Source organism: Triturus cristatus, chromosome 3_2 (genome assembly GCF_964204655.1).
Source record: "Triturus cristatus chromosome 3_2, aTriCri1.1, whole genome shotgun sequence".
NCBI classification, from domain to species: domain Eukaryota; kingdom Metazoa; phylum Chordata; class Amphibia; order Caudata; family Salamandridae; genus Triturus; species Triturus cristatus.
Window position 1 is genome coordinate 550,303,025 of NC_140584.1, and position 21,161 is coordinate 550,324,185.

Consider the following 21,161-nt stretch of genomic DNA (forward strand, 5'->3'; position numbering starts at 1 on the left):
GGTGTAGGTGCAGATTTGAGGCAAGGAAATTGAGACGATGAAATTGTGGGGATTAGTGATCTGGTGATGATAAAAAAAATCCAAGAAATATGAAGAACATATCAAAATTCATCAGACTCATGAGTCACAAATTTGTAACAGACAGAAGACACCAGAATATAAAATTTCCACAGGGTAATGGTTGTGACGAGTGACAGGAAGGGGAATGATGAGAAGTAAAGAGTCTAAAGGAGGTACACTGGTTGTTTGCTGGCAAAACAAAAGAAAGATAGAGTTCTGAGCTGGTGAAGAATCAATGTGATAAGAGGGGAAGGAGCTGTAGGATAGTGAGCACCCAAAGACACAGACATGATTATTGCTGTGTCTCCAGATAAGCTTCTGCATCGGTTTGCAGATACCTAACTAGCGCAGTAAAGTTATCGTCTGGTCATTAAAGTTTATGATTAAATTTGTTCATTGTAAATATTAATGTATGTCCATTCTGTGTGTGATTTATGCCATGTTATTAGTATATATTATTTCTTCTCTTGCACTTCTTGTTGATGGGCCTCCACAAAACTGCCTCTGCAAATAAGGGAGGTGTGGGATAGCCTAAGCATATGCATAGGAATCTCATAAAGTAAGAGGATGTTTGTGCAATCTTGGTGGATTATTTCATGCATCTTTGAACATTACTAGCATTATTACACAGGCGCTAAGGAGTTTTTAGGGTTCAGATAAAGTTAGTGTTAAGTGCTAATAAAGGAGCTCTAGGGTTCAGGGTAGAGTAGCATCAAGAGGTGATAAGGATGTTTTATTGTTGATAACATGAGCATATTCAGATCCCTCAGTGAGCCCCTGAATGTGTGTCTGAGCGTAAAGTTACCAATCATGCCTGAATCCAGAATCTTTACAAAATAGAAGAGTTTTCTATTATATAAAGCTGTAGCTCTTTCAGTCAATTACATCTGAGGAAACATTCAAATGTGATTGACAGAGGTCTAAACAACAGTAAGGATATACAAAAGTCTAATCCTTTCAAACAAGCTCTGTAACATTTCTAAACATAATATATTAAAACCTACTAAGTGAATTTACAGCAAACAAACATGCTTTCTGAGTAAAGTTCTACTTTCAATACAAATTTGGTGTAATTCTTTTATGCCGTTTGGGCTGTAGGTTTCAGCAAAATTTCCTAGTAGAGCTAAAATGGGAAATCTCTTTTTTTGCCCCCTCCCATTAATGTTTTTTCTGTGGATGGATCGTGACAAAACTTGGCATGCCCTAATTTAACTGACTAGGTATATTGCAAAATTCAAGCAAATTCATCCATGGGGTTACAAGTTGTAGGCAAATAAAAAAGCCTTTTCAATAGAAACATTGTCTGAATAACTATATAACGGCAGACTCAACAGTGTAATATATTAATCAATTTTCTGACATAAATTGCATTTTAAACTATCAGCAGGCAAATTAGTGTTTCCAAACAGCATTCTCTGACAAACACAATTCAAAATATCAATCACATGTATCTCAGTTATAAACTGCAGTATCAGTCTCCATTGTCACTTTGTTGATGACGTGTTTATGAAATCATAATAAATACCAGTATATCATTTGAAATATTCTCCCCAATTTTAGGCCAAATCAATACGAATGGGATGAAGTAACCGTGGCCAGATGTGAAAAGTACATCTATAGTAAATTACAGAAAATCACTTTGTGGGGATCTTCAGAATAATGATGTTCAAGTAATGATCATCTCCAATTGATATTTAAAAAAAAAAAAAATGCAATAGAGAGGTGGCTTTTATTTTAATGGACTAAAAAACTATGCGGTATAAGAAGCAAAGAACAATGACGTAATGCAAACCAATGCAGATTATTCAAGGATTATCACATATTCTCAAGTGGCGTATCAGCATTTTAAGTTCAGAGACTCGTTTAACTGGTCTTAGTAGGAGGTGAGTATTAATAGAAAACTAGAAGAACCAATTTCTAAAACATTTATCCTCAGTTTACACACAAAATTACATTACCAGCCCTTGATGTCTTTGGGAATGTGCACACCACAAGAATGGAGAAGTCGGTAAATACAGACACAGATAACGGACTGAAAGAAACACGCTTATCGAACAAAAAGAAAGAAAACTCAAGATAGATGGAGAACAAAAGAAAAAGGGAATATTATTCAAATACTTTAAACCCCTAACAATCCACTAACTTGATCCTAAAAAACCTATTTGGCAGCAGAGAGGATAGGTATAAATACCTTTATCACACAAGTCAAAAACAAAAGTTTGAAAGATACATAAAAACATAACATTCATGATCTTTAAAACCTAGGAACACTACTTTCTTAGCCATTGGTATTAGAAGATTTTATGTTCAAGGATCTGGAAAGATGAATGCAGACACATGTACACTTTACCAACTTGTTCAATCCTGAGGCATTAACAGTATTTGCACATTTCTATGGCATGGTTAAACTTGGATGTCCATTAGTCCAATGCTGCCTCTCATTTAAGATATCCTACACACACACCATTAATGAAACAGATTTCAATTTAAAATGGAATTGAAAACACATACATTAAGTGTTTAAAATATATTTGTTCTTAACCATACGGTTGTGATTCATTGGAAAGTCGTTTACGCCAGTTATGACGCAGTTAAATGATTTGCAGTTGGAAATTAAAATGGATGCATTAGCCCGAATATGGAACGCGGTACCAAATACCAATACCAACATCCACTTTAAATGACTAAAAATTGTAATTTTCATTTGGTATCATAGATTAATCTGAGAAATAAAAGAAAAGGCTTCCACTTCATATGAAGTACAACCACAAATATGTTATTCAAAATGTATTTTAGATTTATTAGAGCTCCCAGATTAACGACTCCAACAATGGTAATTTTTATTGGACCAGTCTAGCTCTCATTATCACTGAACCCATAACTTCCTGACTGGAAAGATGGTAGTGCTTGATAATGTGTACACCTCTCACGGGGGGTGCAGGATCCTCTCTTTCAGAGACAGCAGTGAGTCAAGAAGCAGGTGGTTGTCTGACTCCAAAAAGGTATTGACATACCGCCTTGCAGCATCCTTCAAGGATACTGCTCGTAAACCACTGCATGCTGCTTAAGACTGGGTTTCTAGAGTCATGGCTTCATGTACAACTGTTATGCTAATGCCATTCAGATCCTTCATTGTTAGCTTTGCACAGTAAACAGACACTGAAGTGCCCAAGAGTCTTTATTTGCTCAATGAGTATAAGTATGCTTAAGTTGGACAGCTCCAAAACTAATCCTAGATCAAAGGCATTTGTATTGGTCAACAATATCTCCATCCAATTTCAAAACGTTTTTAATTATCCAATCACTTTGTCTACATGTTTAAATCACAGTGAAATATTTCTACATTATGACTTGGGCATGAAATTCCAATTAAACCATTAACAGCTCAGGTTTCTTCTAGCACTGCCATCTCAGAAGAAAACTTTCCAAGACACTTCTGAACCTACACAAGATCCTAGTCTTCATCCTCATTCACTCCAGACTGGACTACACCCATACAACTAACAGGCTGCCCTAGTTTCAGCTCAGTCACCTGCAAAATATCAAAAAGAGCTTGCAGATATTTGCCATTGTGGGAAAAAGATCAAATCTTCTTTTTCTTTGGTAGGTGCCAAGGTGATTCTTCACTTATTCCCAGGGTGAAACAAGGTCAAACTTAAATTCCTCTCTACAAGTCCACAAATGCTTGCTCAGAAATTTATCATAGCATACCATTAGACCAACATCATGAAAATCAGTACCCCCGAAAGACGGCCAATCTGCCACCCTCTATTGATTACCAAACTCACCTGAAGGTTCATAGGCCACATGCACCTTCACTTTACTGAATCATCTAAACTCTAGATTCAGTCTGCTGTCTACATCATAGCACATTCCTCTCTGATCACTTTCATGATAGCTTTAGAAACCTTCTTTGATGCTTCTTAAGACAGCACATTACAGCAAAACATTACACCTTCTGAATTAGGCGATCACCTGGAGGCCCATACCGGTATGAAAATATATAAAAATGCAATTGTCAATAATAACAGTGCAGTCAGTCAGGTCACGTATATAGGCATACAAAAAACGCCACACAGTGCCCTATCTACACCTAAATGCCAGAGAATCAACTAGAGTTGTGGGTTTAAATTGCACACTTTTTTAAAATCCCACCGGAGACTTGAGGCCTGATTCGCAAAAGGCAACTCCCACTTTTGAGCATGCTTACCAATTTTCGGTATTCACAAACTTGGACTATAAGTTGCTACTAAAAACAAAAAGAGTATCAAGTCCACCACACCACATAGCCAATAAGTCCATACATTACTTTCAATAATTATTAATGCACATTAATATATTCTTCTCTTAGGTGGGAATTTATTTTTTAATTTAAACTTCAGAATGTTAATTTAATATATTTGAGTTAATTATAAATGTAACAAAATTAATGTATTAGTGCTGTAGCATTTGTTTTATTTTGTTCTATACAAGTAAATATCTTAAATGAATTTATATTATTTAACAAAAACATGTTTCATATTTTGAAGTTAAATACATTCTTTTAAATATTCCATATGCTTTACCATAGGGAGACTCCGCAGTCTGGGTGGGGTGTATCTCCACATGATAAAGTATAGACCGAAATAAACAGGTTTTGATGGCTTGGGGTGTTACAAGGGCACTAAATCAGTATTTGGATTGTAGTGGACTTTGACCTGGTTTTCTCATATAATTGGATAAACCCATATGCATTACAATATAAAAACGGATTCATCTACTGCAAGTCATGCAATAGGTACAGAATGCTGATGCTATCTTAGTTTCATTATTAGTGCCACACTCTTAAGAATCAATCGGAATCCACACCAGTTTTGGGGACTTTCCTTCTAACCATTGCTTCTCACACAAGTCCTATACAGCAGAGACATTATCAAACAATGAAAGTATTCTAACTCAATAGAAAAAAATATAACCTAAATATTAACAAACATAGCAAATAAACAAATTCATGTGAACATGTCATTATTTTGTGGACATTCTTTAGTCTCTTTTTTAAAATCTTTGTTTATACCCATCTTCCATGCTTTACTCTTAATCATGAGGAAGTCTACTGATTGTGAAAATAGAAGCCAAAATTATGTGAACAATATCACGACCATTCACTTTACATTAAACCAATGTTAAGTAAAAATGCTAGATACACTCACTAGCTCTGATCTCTCCCACCTAAGAATTTTTTTTAATTACATCAAATTGTAGCTTTTATATGTATGTTTGGGTCAGTTCTGACTACTTGATCCAACATGGGCACGCGTGTATTAGGTTGGCCTACACGGATCAGGTTTGTGTGCAATTTAATGCAACAATTTATTTGCCACTATGTGAAAGCTGAGTTGCGTTTGTCTTTGGCTAACCAGTTGACAGAGAGGTAAACAAATAAGTTCGTCTGGTATCTTAATACACACATTCTCAAGCATCTGTGTGGACAGTTTAGTTTTTCAGTGTATGCCTAGTCCTTCCTCAAAAAAATGTCCAAAGAGTCTCCCCCTTCCCCATTCCTCCACCCCCCCCCCAGTCACTTTTGACATGATTCTGGAGCTCAAAGTGGAAGTCAGCATTTTAAACAGGTAATGTAGAAACTCCATTCTGTTTATCATGTTTGCCCTACTCAAAGGTGAAGGACTGAGTGTTTAACATCTAGTATTTTTCTTAACAGAATGTATGGCTTCTGAGCCTCAGTCAAACTGAATGAAAAAGAGGTTTTTGTTTTTAGCCATCCAATTAAATGCACAGTTTGCCAAACTGATTCAGAGGTCAATACAGCAAAACAGAGGGCCTTCGGTTTTGCACAGATTATGTTATCTTCAAAAAAAAAATGGTACCATCGTTAAACGTTTTCATTAGACAGTGCAGTTAAAGCATGGTCTGAATGCCACCTGAAGGCCAGCCACCAATAGTTGTTTTGTACCCATTGTGATAGATAGGAATCATAAAACAAGCTAGGCAGTTGTATGGAGCGTGTTTGTTTTGTGACCCTACCAATATTAAACTAGTATAAAATATATAATTATGCTACTTAACTTTTATTACGTTTAACCTAGAACTAAACATGGCATACACCTTTACTCTTCAGAAGTACTATATCACAACCACAATATGAGAAGTTTCATTTTAGTATTCTGAACTCTGTCAGCCTGAAATAGTAACTCTTTAGTTTTAAAAACCAAGAAGGACTGTGATAGTATTTAAGGGACAGAACAAAGCAATGTTGTACTAACCTATGAGCAGAAGGGTTCCAACTGCTAATCCGCCACCTAAAGAAAGACAAAAAAGTAGAAATTATACATTTGTAGTGCATGTACTTCTTTCCCACAAAAGCATGTGGCAACTATAAAACCCAGCACAGGTTTCGACTGAAAGATAGAGCACCACAAGCCCATCAACAAGAGAGTACTCCATGAGCACGTTAGAAATCACGTTTGGGAAGGCAGGGGTAACATATGCTCTCTCTGGCTTGCTCAGTGCTACTCCTGGCCCACCCCTTTCCACCCTTGGTCACAGGGATTGTGAATGTAGAAAAAGGAAAATAAAGGAGGGAGACTCTAAAACCCTTACTCCTCTTCAGAAATAGCAGGCTTTTGAGGGGTGCATGGCAGGCCAAACATACTCTGTCAATAGGGATCGAGTGGCAACTAAGGTCACTATTGCTACTCCTGGCGTTTTCATGAATCAAAGTCCTTGGATCGCATACACATAAGCAAACTTAGATAGCAAAACTGACACTTGTCTGGGGCATTGCACTAGTCAGGATTTCAAGACAAAAGAGAAAGACTTTGGAAAGGGTTGAGAGAATTAAATGTTCAATTAACATTCTATAAGGCTTGCATATCCTCTTGTAATTAGAAATGGCATAGGTGATTTCAGAAACAGTATCTCCAAAAGTGTTTTAGAAATATATAGTTTCTAACTAGACAAAGATGCAAGACCATGCTTTGACCACACGTGCATGAATAGGTTAATGGTCGGGAAAGTCTGCACATTTAAATTGATAAGTACACAAAAAACTAAAGTAGTAGGATGCATTGGAACTTCTGTCTTTGTGGGACAATGAATTCATATTTCCACTACATTCCCTTAATTGAGGACTGCAATAATTAGTGAAAACCATATGACAATGTGGGATGGGGAACCCTCTCTATGCCTGAGAAATGAAGGCACATCAGGCAAATAGTTAGTTATGACTTATGATGCAACTTAGAACCGCCAACTTTATCAGTTTTCACACCACCTCCACTACAAATTAAAAAGCCCCATAATCAACAGGCATTAATGTAAATGTGTGATGATATTATGCAGTTTTTCGTTTGGTCATAAAACTTTGGCGCAGATTGACAAATCTGCATGAAATGTCTGGCAGATTTGTCAAACAGGAACAAGTTTTGTCTTCATGGAGATGTACAGGTTATGTTCATGTAGTGGACCATAACTGGTGAATTTCAGGTGCTTTGAGGTTTTGATATGAAACCAACATATAATTTACATGTGCATCTTTCAAATAATACATAAATTGCGATAGTTTGTTGGATAGTGATTGGGAAAGTAGGAGGTGTTCCTATATATGATCACGGTGGAAAATAGATTCATTAATTTTCATACTTCTGCATTTTAGTACTCATCTTCACTATAAATGTAGCTAGATTGAATACATGTGTCCTCTATTCATAGAATTTGTCCATAGCACCGAAAACAACTGTTAACATAAGTACACAGCCAGATATCAACATGTGAATAATATATTGCCAACAGAAACTTTGGCTTTTTTCAGTTATTTTCTAACGCAGTTTAGCTTTGAGCCACAACCTACTTTGAAACATGCTTCTGCAACCCTCATTAATTGGTCTCATTCTTCACCTTATTCAACATAGAGAACTGCTTGTACCCAAAACTTTACTAGTTGGTAAAACGTGCACCGCATAATTTTCACTATGCAATACTAAGCTGTATATGACTAAAGGGCCTTTACTACCAACTTTCTTTTTTGAAAGATGTAAGAGTTTATGGTGTAGTGGTACTAGTAGCATCATGAATAATGTCAACAAAGATATCATCTGAGATGCCATCAGTGAAGCAATTTAATATGTTATGAGAGATGTAATATGTGAGGTCATAAGCAGTGTATAATGGGGTGCAAGTTCTAGTTAGTTTACTAAAGTATAAACAGGGCCTCTGGAATTATGTACTAGGGGAGGGTCAAATTAAGCAACAGAAAATGCAAATTATGGGGCGTAATGCGGCTCATTTGGTGATTGTATCACTTCATTATATGGTTATTTTTACACTTGTTAACACGGTCTGGGCACTGGTTGCACCTCATTAGTTCCAGTTTAGCACTCAAATATAACAAGCAACAGAAAGGTGGCCCGTCAACCTTTGCAAAGGGCCTTCCATTGCGTGCCAACAAGTCATTGGGTTTTTAGTAACTTTTAAACCGTTCGAGCTGGAAACAACTCTCTTTTATATAAATCTGCAGATGGAGGATTATTTAGAAAATGCGGACAATCTACAATTATGTGTAAAACACCATGGCTGTAATATCGCATTATTCTAGTGGCCCTGTATCCCCTTGTCCCAGTGTAAGGGTTGCAGTCAGTCTCGTAATGTCAGTACCACTAAAAATGCCCATCTATCAGTGTCAACCCATTATTGTCCACATTTCAATGCTCCTGTAACAGTGACAGTATCTCCTTATCAATGTGTACCTTTGCCAGTTTGTTTTACTGTATCAGGTTCCAAGTACCAATATGCTCATCTCGTCTCAATGACTTTGCCATTGGAATTATGACACTGGGACAATGAGTGTCTTATGTAACCTTAACTAGCCCAGTGTCAGTGGTTCACAGGAGATGGGGTTAAGTGCCAGTGGCATCAATGGACTTCACATTTTAAATGCTAGTGTTCCACAGTCAATACTGATAACTCTTCCTGTATCAACGTACATATTTCAGTGCTCTTCCATCAGTGCCCCAGTGTCAGTGTCCCCATCCCCGAGTCAGTGCCCACCTCATATGAGTCTTACCTGGTAGTTTCCCTGTGTCAGTTTTGGTGCTCTACTGAAAGCTAACCAGGGTCAGTGCCCTTATTCTGGTGTGGAGTGTTTTGTCACTTCCTAGTGTTAGATGTTCAATCAATCAATCAGAGAATTTTAAGGGTGCTACTCACCCGTGAGTGTCCAAAGCGCTGAGGAGGGGGGGGGGGGGGTACAGGGAGCAGCTCTGGTCAGTTGAAGAGCCAGGTCTTGAGGGTCTTCCTGAAGATGTGCAGGGTGGGGGCATGTCTGATGTCGATTGGGAGCTCGTGCCAGGTCTTGGCCGCGATGTAGGAGAAGGTTCCCCCACCTGTTCTTGCTCTGCGGATGCGTGGGGATTCAGCGAGTGCAAAGTCGGCAGATCCGAGGTACCTCTTGGGTACGTGATAGGAGATTCTATAGTTGAGATATTGGAGTCTGGTGTTGAGGAGGCATTTGTAGGCGTGGGTGAGTATCTTGAAGGTTACTCTCTTCTCAACGGAGAGCCAGTGGAGGTTACGCAGGTGTTGGGTGATGTGTTCATTTCGAGGGATGCCGAGGACGTGTCTGGTTGCGGTGTTCTGTATGGCCTGGAGCTTACAGAGCAGAGACTTGTTGATTCCGGCGTAGAGGGCGTTTAGGTAGTCTAGTCTGCTGGTTAGGAGTGTGCGGGTGACGGTCTTCCTTGATTCGGGGGGGATCCACTTGAAGGTCTTTCAGAGGATGGAGAGGGTGTTAAAGCAGGTGGAGGCGACGGCATTGACCTGTTGGGTCATGGAGAGGGAGGAGTCTAGTATGATGCCAAAGTTGCGGGCGTGGTCTATGGGGGGGGGGGGGGCTGCAGAGTGTCCCACGCAGAGGGGGAGGGGCCAAGGACGAGGACCTCGATCTGAGCTTCAGGCAGCTGCTGTTCATCCAGGATGCAACGTCCTTCATTCCTTCCAAGAAGTTGAGTCTGGCGGTGATGGGGTCCTTGGTGATGGAGAGGAAGAGCTGGGTGTCGTCGGCGTAGGATACTATGCGGAGTCCGTGCTGTCTAACAATGGCGGCGAGGGGGGCCATGTAGATGTTGAAGCGCATGGGGCTGAGCGACGTATTCAGCAGTTGATTTCCGTGGATTCTGAGATGAAGGGTGGCAGTCTGATTCATAGGGTTCTGCTGGTGACGAAGGAATGGAGCCAGTCGAGAGTGGTTCCCTGTATGCCGGCATCGTGGAGTCTGGCGTTGAGCGTGTGGTGGGAGACTGTCTCGAACACTGCAGAGAGGGCTGTGGTGTGTCCTTGGTCGAGGAGGGTGCAGATGTCGTCTGTGGCGGCGAGTAGAGCGGTCTCTGTGCTGTGGTTGCTGGGGAATCCTGATTGGGAGGGGTCGAGGATGAAGTTTTCTTCAATTAATTTTGTTAGTTGGACGTTGACGGTCTTCTCTGTGACTTTGGCCGCGAAGGGGAGGAAGGAGATGGGTCGGTAGTTCTTGAGGTCCGTAGGATCTGCTGAGGGCTTCTTGAGTAGGGGTCTGACTTCTGTGCGTTTCCAGTCATCGAGAAAGATGCCGGTTTCGAAGGTGGCGTTGATGGTGCGTCTTTGTTCTGGAGCGATGGCGGCTGGTGGAAGATGTGCGGTGACAGGGCTCCATGGGGGCTCGGGAGTGAATGCCTTTCATGGTTGATGGGGTGTCTTCGGAGGTGACTGGGGTCCAGGAGGAAATGGTGGGCGGGCTGGCATTGCTGGAAGAGGGAATGGTTTCAGAGTCAGGTGTCTGGTCGTTAAAGTTGTCATAGAGGTCCTTGATTTTCAGATGGAAGTAGGAGCGGAACTTGCTGCAGAGGTCCTGGGAGAGGGTGATGTCTGTGGTTTCGCTGGGTGGTTTCCTGGATGACGCTGAAGAGGTCCTTGCAGTTGCTGGAGTTGGCAAGGATCTTGTTCTGGATGAAGGTCCTTTTGGTGGATCTTATGCATTGGTGGTATTCTGTCATGGGGCTCTTGTAGGTGGTGTGATCTTCCGGGGTTTTTCCGTTTCTCGAGTTCATCTCATGGTTCTGCAGGTGCGTCTGGATTCTTGGAGGTCGGCGGTGAACCAGGCAGCCTTCCTGGGGCGTTGTCTGGTCGGGGTTGCGTAGGGGACTGAGCTCATCTGCGCAGTTCGTAATCCATCTGCGGAGTTCTTTGGCTGCGAGGTTGGCGTCGGTCGAGGTGGTGGGGGCGTCACGATTGAGGGTGGAGTTGAGCTGCTCCTCTGTGACTTTGTTCCAGTTTCTTTGTGGAGGGCGTGGTGCAGGTTTGGGCGGCGTGGGTTTGTTGACAAGGAAGTGTACGCAGGGGTGGTCCGTCCATGAGGGTTACGTGGTGTGGCTGAAGCGGATGTTCCCGCTTGCGAAGATGGGGTCGTGGGTGTGTCCAGCTTTGTGGGTAAGGGTGGTGACAAGCTGTTTCAGTCAGATGTTGGCGAGGTTGTCCAGGAGGGTGGCAGAGTTGGGGGTCGCTGGGGTTGTCAAGGTGGAAGTTCAGGTCTCCGATGCGTATGTAGTCCATGGAGGCGATGGCATAGGGTGCGATGAGGTCAGCGATGGTAGTGGCGAACGAGGCGTGAGGTCCGGGGGGGATCTGTAGGCGAGGGAGCCGCGAAGTGTGGTTCTAGGGCTGGTCTGGATCTGGAAGTGAAGGTGTTCAGTGGTGGAGAAGGAGTAGCTCATGGTGGGGGTGGAGAGTCGGAGGGAGCTCTTGTGTGCAATGGCGAGTCCTCCCCTTGGGCATGGTTGGGGAGGTCCATACTCTGGATCTTGTATCTGTCAGGTATGGCGGTGGCGATGTCGGGGCGGAGGAGGCGTTGGTCCAGGTTTCTGTGAAGGAGACATGTGGCGTGCGGGTGTCGAGGAGGTCCCAGATCTCTATGGTGTGTCTGTGCAGGGAGCGCATGTTGAGAAGGATGCACTTCAGGGCTTCAGTGGTGTGGGCGTCTGACTTGGGGGGGTGACCGTGGGAGTGCAGAGGGTGGTGAAGGTCTGGCGGCAGTGACGGCAGGAGAACTGGCCGTGGGTGGAATTTGGTGTGGACAGCAGGCAGTTGTTGTTCCTTCTTGGGTTGAGTGCGAGGAGGTCAGCTGGGTCGTAGTGGTATGTGGTTGGAGATCCAGGGTTCCTGGCGCTGGTGGCGGTCAGGTGCAGACGGGCTTGTCTTTGGCGCACCAGTGGTGCGGCCACTGAACAGCGCTGCCATTAAATGGGGGAGGGAGGGAAGCGCAGCAGGGAGGCGGGAGCAGGAAAACCGGCAAGGGCAGTGGGGGCAGCAGTGGCGGGCAAACCGGGCACGGGGACACAACAGGATAAAAGAGCAAAAACAGCAATCAGGGAGAGAGGCACAATAACAAAAATAGAAAGGCACAATAACAAAAATATAAGGGCACAATACCAACACACGGACAAGTCTGGCACAAAACGGGCACAAGCAGTGAGGCAGGCAGAGACCTCCAACACCTACAGGCAGAGGTGACGCAGGGTCAGCGGTGGCGGCTCAACAGCGGAGCTGCGGAGGGAGAGAGCGGTCCCCTGGCTAGGAGGTCAAGTGTCCGTATATTGAAGCATAATGCATTAGTGCTCCAGTTGTGGTGTGCTTCTGTCAGTTTTAATTTGTGTTATTTTAGTCCTTTGGTCTACCACGGCACACTGTTTATGCGGAGAAGGTTCTTTCGTGAAGCCATCACTTCTAGGTTGATTCATCAGCTCATACTGCACTGCCATTTTTGGGGTTGGCGGTCTAGTGCTGCAGTCTTTCCAACGCTTATATCAGGCTGATGGGAGCGGAGAAGCGCATCCAACTCTAAGGCTACAGCATCAGTGCCTGATTTTTAAAACATCTTCCCTCATTTTAAATACCCGTTAGAGAATCTATTGGGGGGGGTTCTTATTTGTCTTATTTCAGCCCTCCAGTCTGCCGCCACACGCTGTTTGTGCGAAGAGGGTTCTTTCATGAAGTCACCACTTCCTGGTTGATTCATTAGCACATACTGCACCGCTAGAGTGCTCTAGTGTATTAAGCTGATGGGAGGGCCAACACACCGATTTGGTTCCAAAAGCAAGCCCGTCTGCGCCTGAACGATGCCAGGGGCCAGAGCCTCTGCCCTTTTCCCCAAAAATGTTATACCAATGAACGCTGTGGGTAAGAGAGAACTTGGTAATACTTTGGATGTTAATAATGATAGCCATTGTGTAAAGTGCAAACACTGTTCTTTTTTATGTACAACAGACGCAATACCTCTACCAGTTACACCCAACATACTTACCCCAAATACTATCCCTGCGATACTTTCAGAATGCACAGAGGAATGGTTATGCATCTTATTAAATGATCCTTCACTTATGAAACTCGGTTATGAGTTTAGCGAACTATTAGATAATTACTCACCTGACATCGTGTTCATAACCGAAACTTGGGCAGATCAGACTTGCAACCCAGAACCAGTGGTTGCAGTACTTTAGGGATTTACCTCCGTAAGAGTAGACCGCAAGGACAAACAAGGATGTGGGGTCGCTGTTATTTATCAAGACCACTTAAAATCATGTGAAGAAGTTTCTCAAGTCAACTACGAGGTGTTTATTTTAAAATGTAAAAACAATAGACAAGTGTTTAATGGTTTCCTTATTTATCAACCACCAGGCTCAAAAACTACATTGTTATTGACATTAAATAAATATATTAAGTCCTGAATGCAGTATCCCAATTTCACAATCTTGGAGATTTTCATCTAGAAGAGCCCAAGAAGACAGATACAGAGAAATTGATTGATAATTTACACTCCTTCGATCTTGTCCATTTGGTCGAACAAATCTCTTAGACTGTAGGTCACACATTAGATGGCATATTCTCTAACAATGAAGAGTTAAAAATCAAATCTATTTTACCACTGACATGGACGGATCATAAGGCCATACCGTTTATGCTAAAAACGTATTAAAAAGCTACCCCAGATAAGAACACTCAGCAGTGTATCAAAATTAAAGCCTGGAAAAATATTGATACTCCTAATTTTATTGAGACTTAGGCTAATACAGAAGCTTTTAATTATAAGGATAGGATCAACCCTACAGTATCCTTAACGGTCCTTCAAAAAACACATTCCAACTGCACCCTAATTCCCAACAGAACTGAGACTTTGTAAGCAAAAGTGTAGGCGCCAAGAAAGGCACAGTATTACGAGAGAGAAAAATCTAAATACAATTTTTATTTGAATATGAACGGTTGATTGTATAGAATGAATATAAATATTTCACGGATAAAACAAAATGGCCAATAACTCTGCGAAGGAGTTATTTAACATGGTCAGAAAACTTGCTTGCCCGAACATCTCAAATACTCTTGTACCGTATCAGCCTATGTGTAATAACATGGCAGACAAGAGCCAGGAAATATACTGTACATTTACACCTAGCTAGAACATTTCTAATTCAAGTGATTGTCTGGATAACTTACAGACAACCCACGACACACTACAGGCATTTCTGCTATTGACGGAAGATAAAGTTATGTTGCTCATTGAATCCACAAAATCTGACTCACTGTCAGACTCCTGTCCTCCACTTATTTTACAAATAGTTCAAAAAGTGTGGTAAGGTTACCAGAAATTAAGTTTGTTGCTTAGTCATCCATACAGGAACCTTTCCAACTGATTGGAAGAAAGCATCTATTCTTCCTCTTTTGAAAAAGCTCTCACTGGATCCCAAGGAGGTAAAAAGCTACAGGCCCATCTCTCGGCTTCCACTTCCAGCAAAAACACCTTAACGCTTGACTCTCTGCATTGTTGGATGCTACTGAAATATCAGAAACCATGCAGTATGGTTTCAGAAAAACACACAGTACAGAGTCAGCATTGGATGCGGCTGTGAAAGAAACTGGAATGACCAGGGTCAGTGGAGTGAAAGCGGCATTGATCCTATAAGATCTCTCCGCCACTTTCGATACGGTTTCCCATTCAATGGTTGCCACAAGGCTGAGAAGCATAGGTTTCAGTGGTTCAGCACTTGATTTGTTGACATGTTTTCTTGCAGATCGAGAACAAGCAGTTGAACTTGGAGATTTTACATCCACATCTTTAACGCTGCCCTGTGGGGTCCCTCAGAGATCTTCCCTGAGCCCATCCCTCTTCAATATATATGTGGCAACCCTGGCCAAAGCGCTTAGATAGTTTGGTTTCTTCACCTTATCATATGCAGATGCTATGCAGATTTTAATTTCAATCCCGGGAGATCCATTAGAGGTTGCCAATCGTTTTAGAACACGTACGTGTGAAGTTGTGAGTTAGATGGGAAACAATGGTCTTAAAGTAAATTTGGAAAAGACAGAGGTCCTCCTTTTTGGAAAAGACAACTTTCTCAAGACCTAGGCCCTCTACCTTCTTCCATCTCTAATGTAAGAAATCTAGGGATCATCTTTGACAGTAAATTCACTTTTTCAGGCCAGATAGATCAAACTACTTCAGTATGTTTTTAGCTTTTAAGAACACTCAAAAAGATATTGAAGTTAATTCCTTTTGATTTGGAAAAAACAGCCATCACTACCTTAGTGCTTTCTAAGATATATTAATGTAATGTCCTTTATATGGACATACAAAAAAAAACAAAAAAAACACTTGAGGAAACTACAGGCACTCAAAATTCTACTGCTCGATTGCTGATGGAAATTCCAAAACCCTCATCAGTCTCTCAAACCATCAAGAAGCTTCATTGGCTTTCAGTTGGGAAAAGAGTGTCTTTTAGAGGGCTGTGTTTGACCTACAAAGTGCTTCATGTTACAGGCCCTCTCTATTTGATTAAACAAAATGTGTTGGTACACTCCCAGAAGACCCCCTCCACTTCAGCTGTACTAAATCAATGGATATACCTAAAAGTAGGAGAGCTGCATGGGGAGGGAGAAGTTTTTCAGATACAATTGTGGAATATGCTCCCCTTATACCTCAAAGCATCATCCGCCCTCTTGCAGCTTAGTCAACAACTTAAAACATAATCTTTGTACAAATTATGGATTTTTAATACTACCATTTCTACACATGATCTGTTTTTTACTCAAGGGCGCCACCGTCAATACGCATTTGAGCGCTTTATAAACATATCAATGTCAGTGTCTCATGGTCAGTATTTATAGACTTGCTAGTGTTCCCGCGTCAATGTACCCATGTCAGTGCATATGGGGCAGTGTCCCCGTGTTTGTTTCCCCTGTCAGTGTTTGCTTTTAAAGTCAGCGCCCCTCTTTCTCCATCTACCCAGTTTCAGTGCCCTGGTGTCAGTGTTCCAGCATTAATGGCCTCATGAGAGTTCTTTTTTGTAAAAGTTCATGTGCACATGGAAGCATACCAATGTTAGCGTCTCTGTGACAGTGTCCGCATGTTCCAGTGTCTGTGTTCCTAGGCAGTGGCAGCAACCCTTAGCAGAGTTGCAGGGCTCAGAGTCTATATTAGTGTCCAAGTGTCAATATCAGTGCCCATGTCCCTATGTCAGGGATACTGACAGAATGGCACTATGTCAGTCAGTGATCCATGTCAGCAGCCAAAGGTCAGTATGCCAGTTTTTTTCCTTGCAGTCAGTCACTGTGTGTTAGTGTCCCTGTGCTATTTAGGTGCCCCGGTTTGGGGTCCATGCTCAGTATTTACTGTCTACCTGTATCCTTTTTTCTTCTATTGCAGTAGTTACTTTTGACTAGAGGAACTAGGCACATTGCCACACTTACTACCTGCTCTATGCCTATGCTCTCCCCCCCAAAAAAAGTAGTTCCTGGAATTCACAGCAGAAGAAACAGGACTTAGGGTCTTTATTATTTGCCTGTGGTTTTGCCATAGGCTAGGAGACAAAAGTAGGTTAACTAACTACTGTTCATTCCTGCCTAGAGTGTGCGGTTAGGCAACAGAAGAGAGGCTGTCAGCTGAGATGCGTGTGGTAAAAGGAAAGGTCTCAGACTGAAAAACAGCAGGCAGCACAGGCTAATTGTGAAACAGCCTCTGGCATCAGATATGTGTACATAACAGGCATCCTACACTTTGAGCAGGCAGACGGAAATCTGTGGAACTAAAAATATATAAATGCAAACCCTTCCCTCTATCCCTCCACTATCCTTTTCAATCCGAATAACAGTGCTCAAATTAGTCTCATATTTACCCATACTAATTCACCACTAATCCTTTTTGGGTTCTGGAGTAGCGTGATACACGCCGAAAAAGCGCTTGGACGCCTCGTCAGTGGTAGTAAACGCTATATAAACGCAATTAAAACTAAAAACGCCAGAAAAAAATATTCATACACATGGAATACGTGTAACACAAATCCAGGTTTAAAATTAATAGGTACATGTTCCTAAAGAGACTAAAGGGCTGATTAAGATCTTGGCAGACAGGTTACTCTGTCACAAAGGATAGCCCATCCGCCGAAATATAAATCCCATTATATCCTATGGAATTTATATTTCAGAGGAACCCGTCCAACAAGATCTAAATCAGGCCCTAAGTCACTGTTTCACAGCTCTACCAATGAAGCAACAGGCAGGTCCAGGGTGTGAATTACAAAAGAAAGCATTTTATACCATTGGTACTGCCTGTATCCTTTAAATAATTGTGCAACAAGAATATATATGTAAAAATTGAGCAGATCAACTATTATAACAGGTTTGTTGTAGAATATCGTCTTTTGTCGGATAACTATGGAATGAAGATTTAACAGAGAGGTCCTATGCAGGGAGCCCACTTAAAGCCAATATCAACAAAAGGGCGTTTTAAGAGAAAACAAAATAATGTTACCAAAAAAATGTATCTCGATTTTCATACTCTTTGTCCTTATGGTAATTTGTCTTCTCTGTCTTGTTTGACCAATCATGTCTGCTCTCTACTAGTGTTCCTGCCTTTGGCTGGACATCGCTCCCTTATTAATATTCTTGCCTAGGTCACAGAGAAGGCAAAGACGCTGTACTGTACAAATCTGAACCGAGAAACAATGTCTAGGAGGGTGAATGAAGTAAATCAGTACAGGAACACTTCGTGGCTTGTAAGTGTTGCTTAATTTATTTTAACAATACACCCACAACCAAACGCTCCCGCCACATACCAGGATCTCGGACAACTGAATAACGTTGTCAGAATCCTGGCATGCAACGTTCAGCATTAGATCATGGAACAATGCTTGAATAACAACATGCTACATAATGAACACCCTCGAGCCAAACTCCCGACACGAGGATGCCGGTCAGCGTCATATTACAACATCTCCCTCCCCACAAGAAACTAAACATAAAGAATAAATTAACCAAATGCACAAAATACATTATAGTACAAAAGCATGAACTCAAAAACAAAAGCTCATAAAACAATAAATCACAGCATCATGACAAAACATAGTCACTTAATTTCGTGGGCAATCTCCTACAACGAACTCCCAATTCTGATGAAGAACAAGCATCCGAGTTGGAAACAACAGTGCGAGTACCTTCACAAAGTTCCAAACTGGGATGTGTAATGGGAAGCTGAGTAGAAGATTTTCCACCATCATAAGGTAAATCATATAATAAATGAACCCAATCAGAATCCTCTAATTCCTGACTGGATAATTTAAGTAAGGAATCAGCCTGAAAATTAGAAAGATGAACCAGCGATCTTTTACTCCACCACCCTTTATGACCAAGCAAGGCTGATGCCTTCCTAACACCCGTGACCTGCAGGAGAAAATCTTGAAGTCCTCTTAGGCACTTTTTTGGGATTCTTAATAAGAACCCAACTACCAACTTCCAGGTGTGATGAACTGAAAACTTTCCCGTATCATGAGTACTCTTCATGAGACTCTGTTTTTGAGCAACTCTGGAAGCTACCTCACTGTTACAAGGCACGTTTTTATCATGTTTGTTAACCAACCACTTTGGACACAAATTAGTGTGAGCAGTTCTACCTCTTAGAAGTGAAAATGGTGACACCCCAATGGTACAATGAGGAGAGATGTTGTAAACCCATAATTTTGCTTCAAGAAAGTCTTGAGCATCCTGTCAAGGGGACAGAGCTGTCTGAATGGCATCTTTAACTAATCTATTTTCTCTTTCAACCAAACCGTTGGACGTTGGTGAGTAAAGAGCAACTTTAAAATGTGTAACATCACAATCAGTAAGAAAAGAACTGAATTTCTGAGAAATGAAATGAGTGCCATTATCAATAACTAAAACAGAAGGGGACCTTCAAGAGAAAACACTTTCTTCAAAAACTTTATGGCATTATGAGAACTTGGTGAGTCACAAAACATGTGATAAATCCACTTAGAGTGGTAGTCAATCAACAAAATGATATACTTTAGATCATGTTGCAAAACGTCATAAGGGCCAGAAAAGTTTAAACCAACTTTGTCCCAAGGTTCCGTAGGATAAGGAACAGGATGCAGTGGTGTATTCATAACTTTCCATTTCTTATCTGAGAATAAACACTCCGGGCATGAGTCAATAACATATTTGACTTGTGATTCTAAGGATGGCCACTAATAGTATAATTTAATGAGTTGAGAAGTTTTCGAAATTCCTAAATGACCTTTGTGAGCAAACTTGATAATGTCCTTCCTAAGATTGGCAGGAGGAACAAACCAATCATGTCTCATGATTATGTTGTTGACTAAAGATAACTCATGTGCAACCATGGCAAAAACTTTTAACCCATTTGAAAGTTTCTTATTTTCTGGCCAACCTTTAACAATATACTCAGATACAAGTTTAAGAGTATCATGTTTATGCTGTGCATCTAGCCAAGATTCTTCAGTAATATTTGGACAAGAATATACAGCATCAAGAGTCGCAACAACACATTCCGTATCCTCTGAATTCTCAACCTCTGAGGGATCATGAAAAGCCATGCGAGAAAGACAATCAGCCCTAAAGTTGTTCCCTCCAGAAATATGTTTAATAGAGAAATGAAATTCTTGCAATTTAGACAACAGTCTAACTAACCTAGCCGATGCTTTGCCAAGACCATTACCAGTTAATAACTGCGTCAGAGGCTTGTGATCAGTGAAAAGATCAAACTGACGTCCCCAAATGTAATTCCTGAACTTTTTAATCGCCCAAACACAGGCAAGAGCCTCAGGTTCTATAATACTATAATGGGTTTCAGATGGTTTTAACATTCTAGATGAGAAAGCTATGGTGTGCTCTTTACCTGAAACCCATTGACCAAGAACAGCACCTAACCCAGTGAGGCTAGCATCAACCCTAATAAAACATTTCGAGGAATCATGAAAAGGGTGTAAAGGCAGGTGCATCCATAATAAGTTTCTTAACTTGAAAAAAAGAAGAAGAAACTTCTTCAGACCACTCAAATTTTGAACCTTTACGGAGGAGAGAACGTAAAGGCTCCACCGTTTGTGCAAACCCTTTAACAAAAGGGGCATAATATTCTGCTAAGCCTAAGAAAGACCGAAGTGCATCTTTGTCTTTGGGAGGAGTAGCATGACTAATGGCTTTAATGAGACACATTTTTGGATTGATACCCTCCGGAGAAAGTGTATGACCCAAATATTCCAACTGTTGTGTTGCAAATCTACATTTTTCTGCCCTGATTGTCATGCCTGCCTGGTCTAGTTTGCTTAAGACAGAGGATAAATTGTTCAAATGAGTCTCCCAGTCATTAGCGTAGACCAGACTATCATCTTGATAGGCTTGTACACCAGTGATGTTTTTAAACAGATTGTCCATGATTTTTTAAAATACACTGGCTGCAGAGGCTAAGCCGAAAGGTAATTTAAGGTATGTATTTAAACACACCAAAAGGTGTGACAAAAGTTGTGAGCTCCTGAGAATCAGCTGTTAAGGGAACCTGATGATAAGCTGAACGCAAATCAATGAGTGAAAAAAACTTTGCCCCTCCCAAATTGGCCAGAAGTTCATGAATTTTGGGAAGGGGATGACAGTCAATGAGAATGTTATTATTCAAAGTGCGCAACTCCGCACATAATCTGACCTCACCAGATGTTTTGCGGACAATAACGATGAGAGAAACCCACTCAGAGGAGTCACAAGGAGCAATGACGCCATCATCACATAGTTTTTTAAGAACAGCT

The 21,161-nt window shown here is 41.4% G+C and overlaps 1 protein-coding gene across 1 annotated transcript in view; it reads right to left on the reverse strand.

The window, feature by feature from the left end:
• ELP4 (elongator acetyltransferase complex subunit 4) overlaps window positions 1-21,161 on the reverse strand; it is a 1,288,954-nt gene that overhangs the window by 1,205,993 nt on the left and 61,800 nt on the right. Inside the window, exon 2 of the mRNA XM_085648284.1 lies at window positions 6,321-6,356. Within this exon, the coding sequence (XP_085504410.1) occupies window positions 6,321-6,356 (36 nt within the window). The remainder of the gene's footprint in view (window positions 1-6,320; window positions 6,357-21,161) is intronic.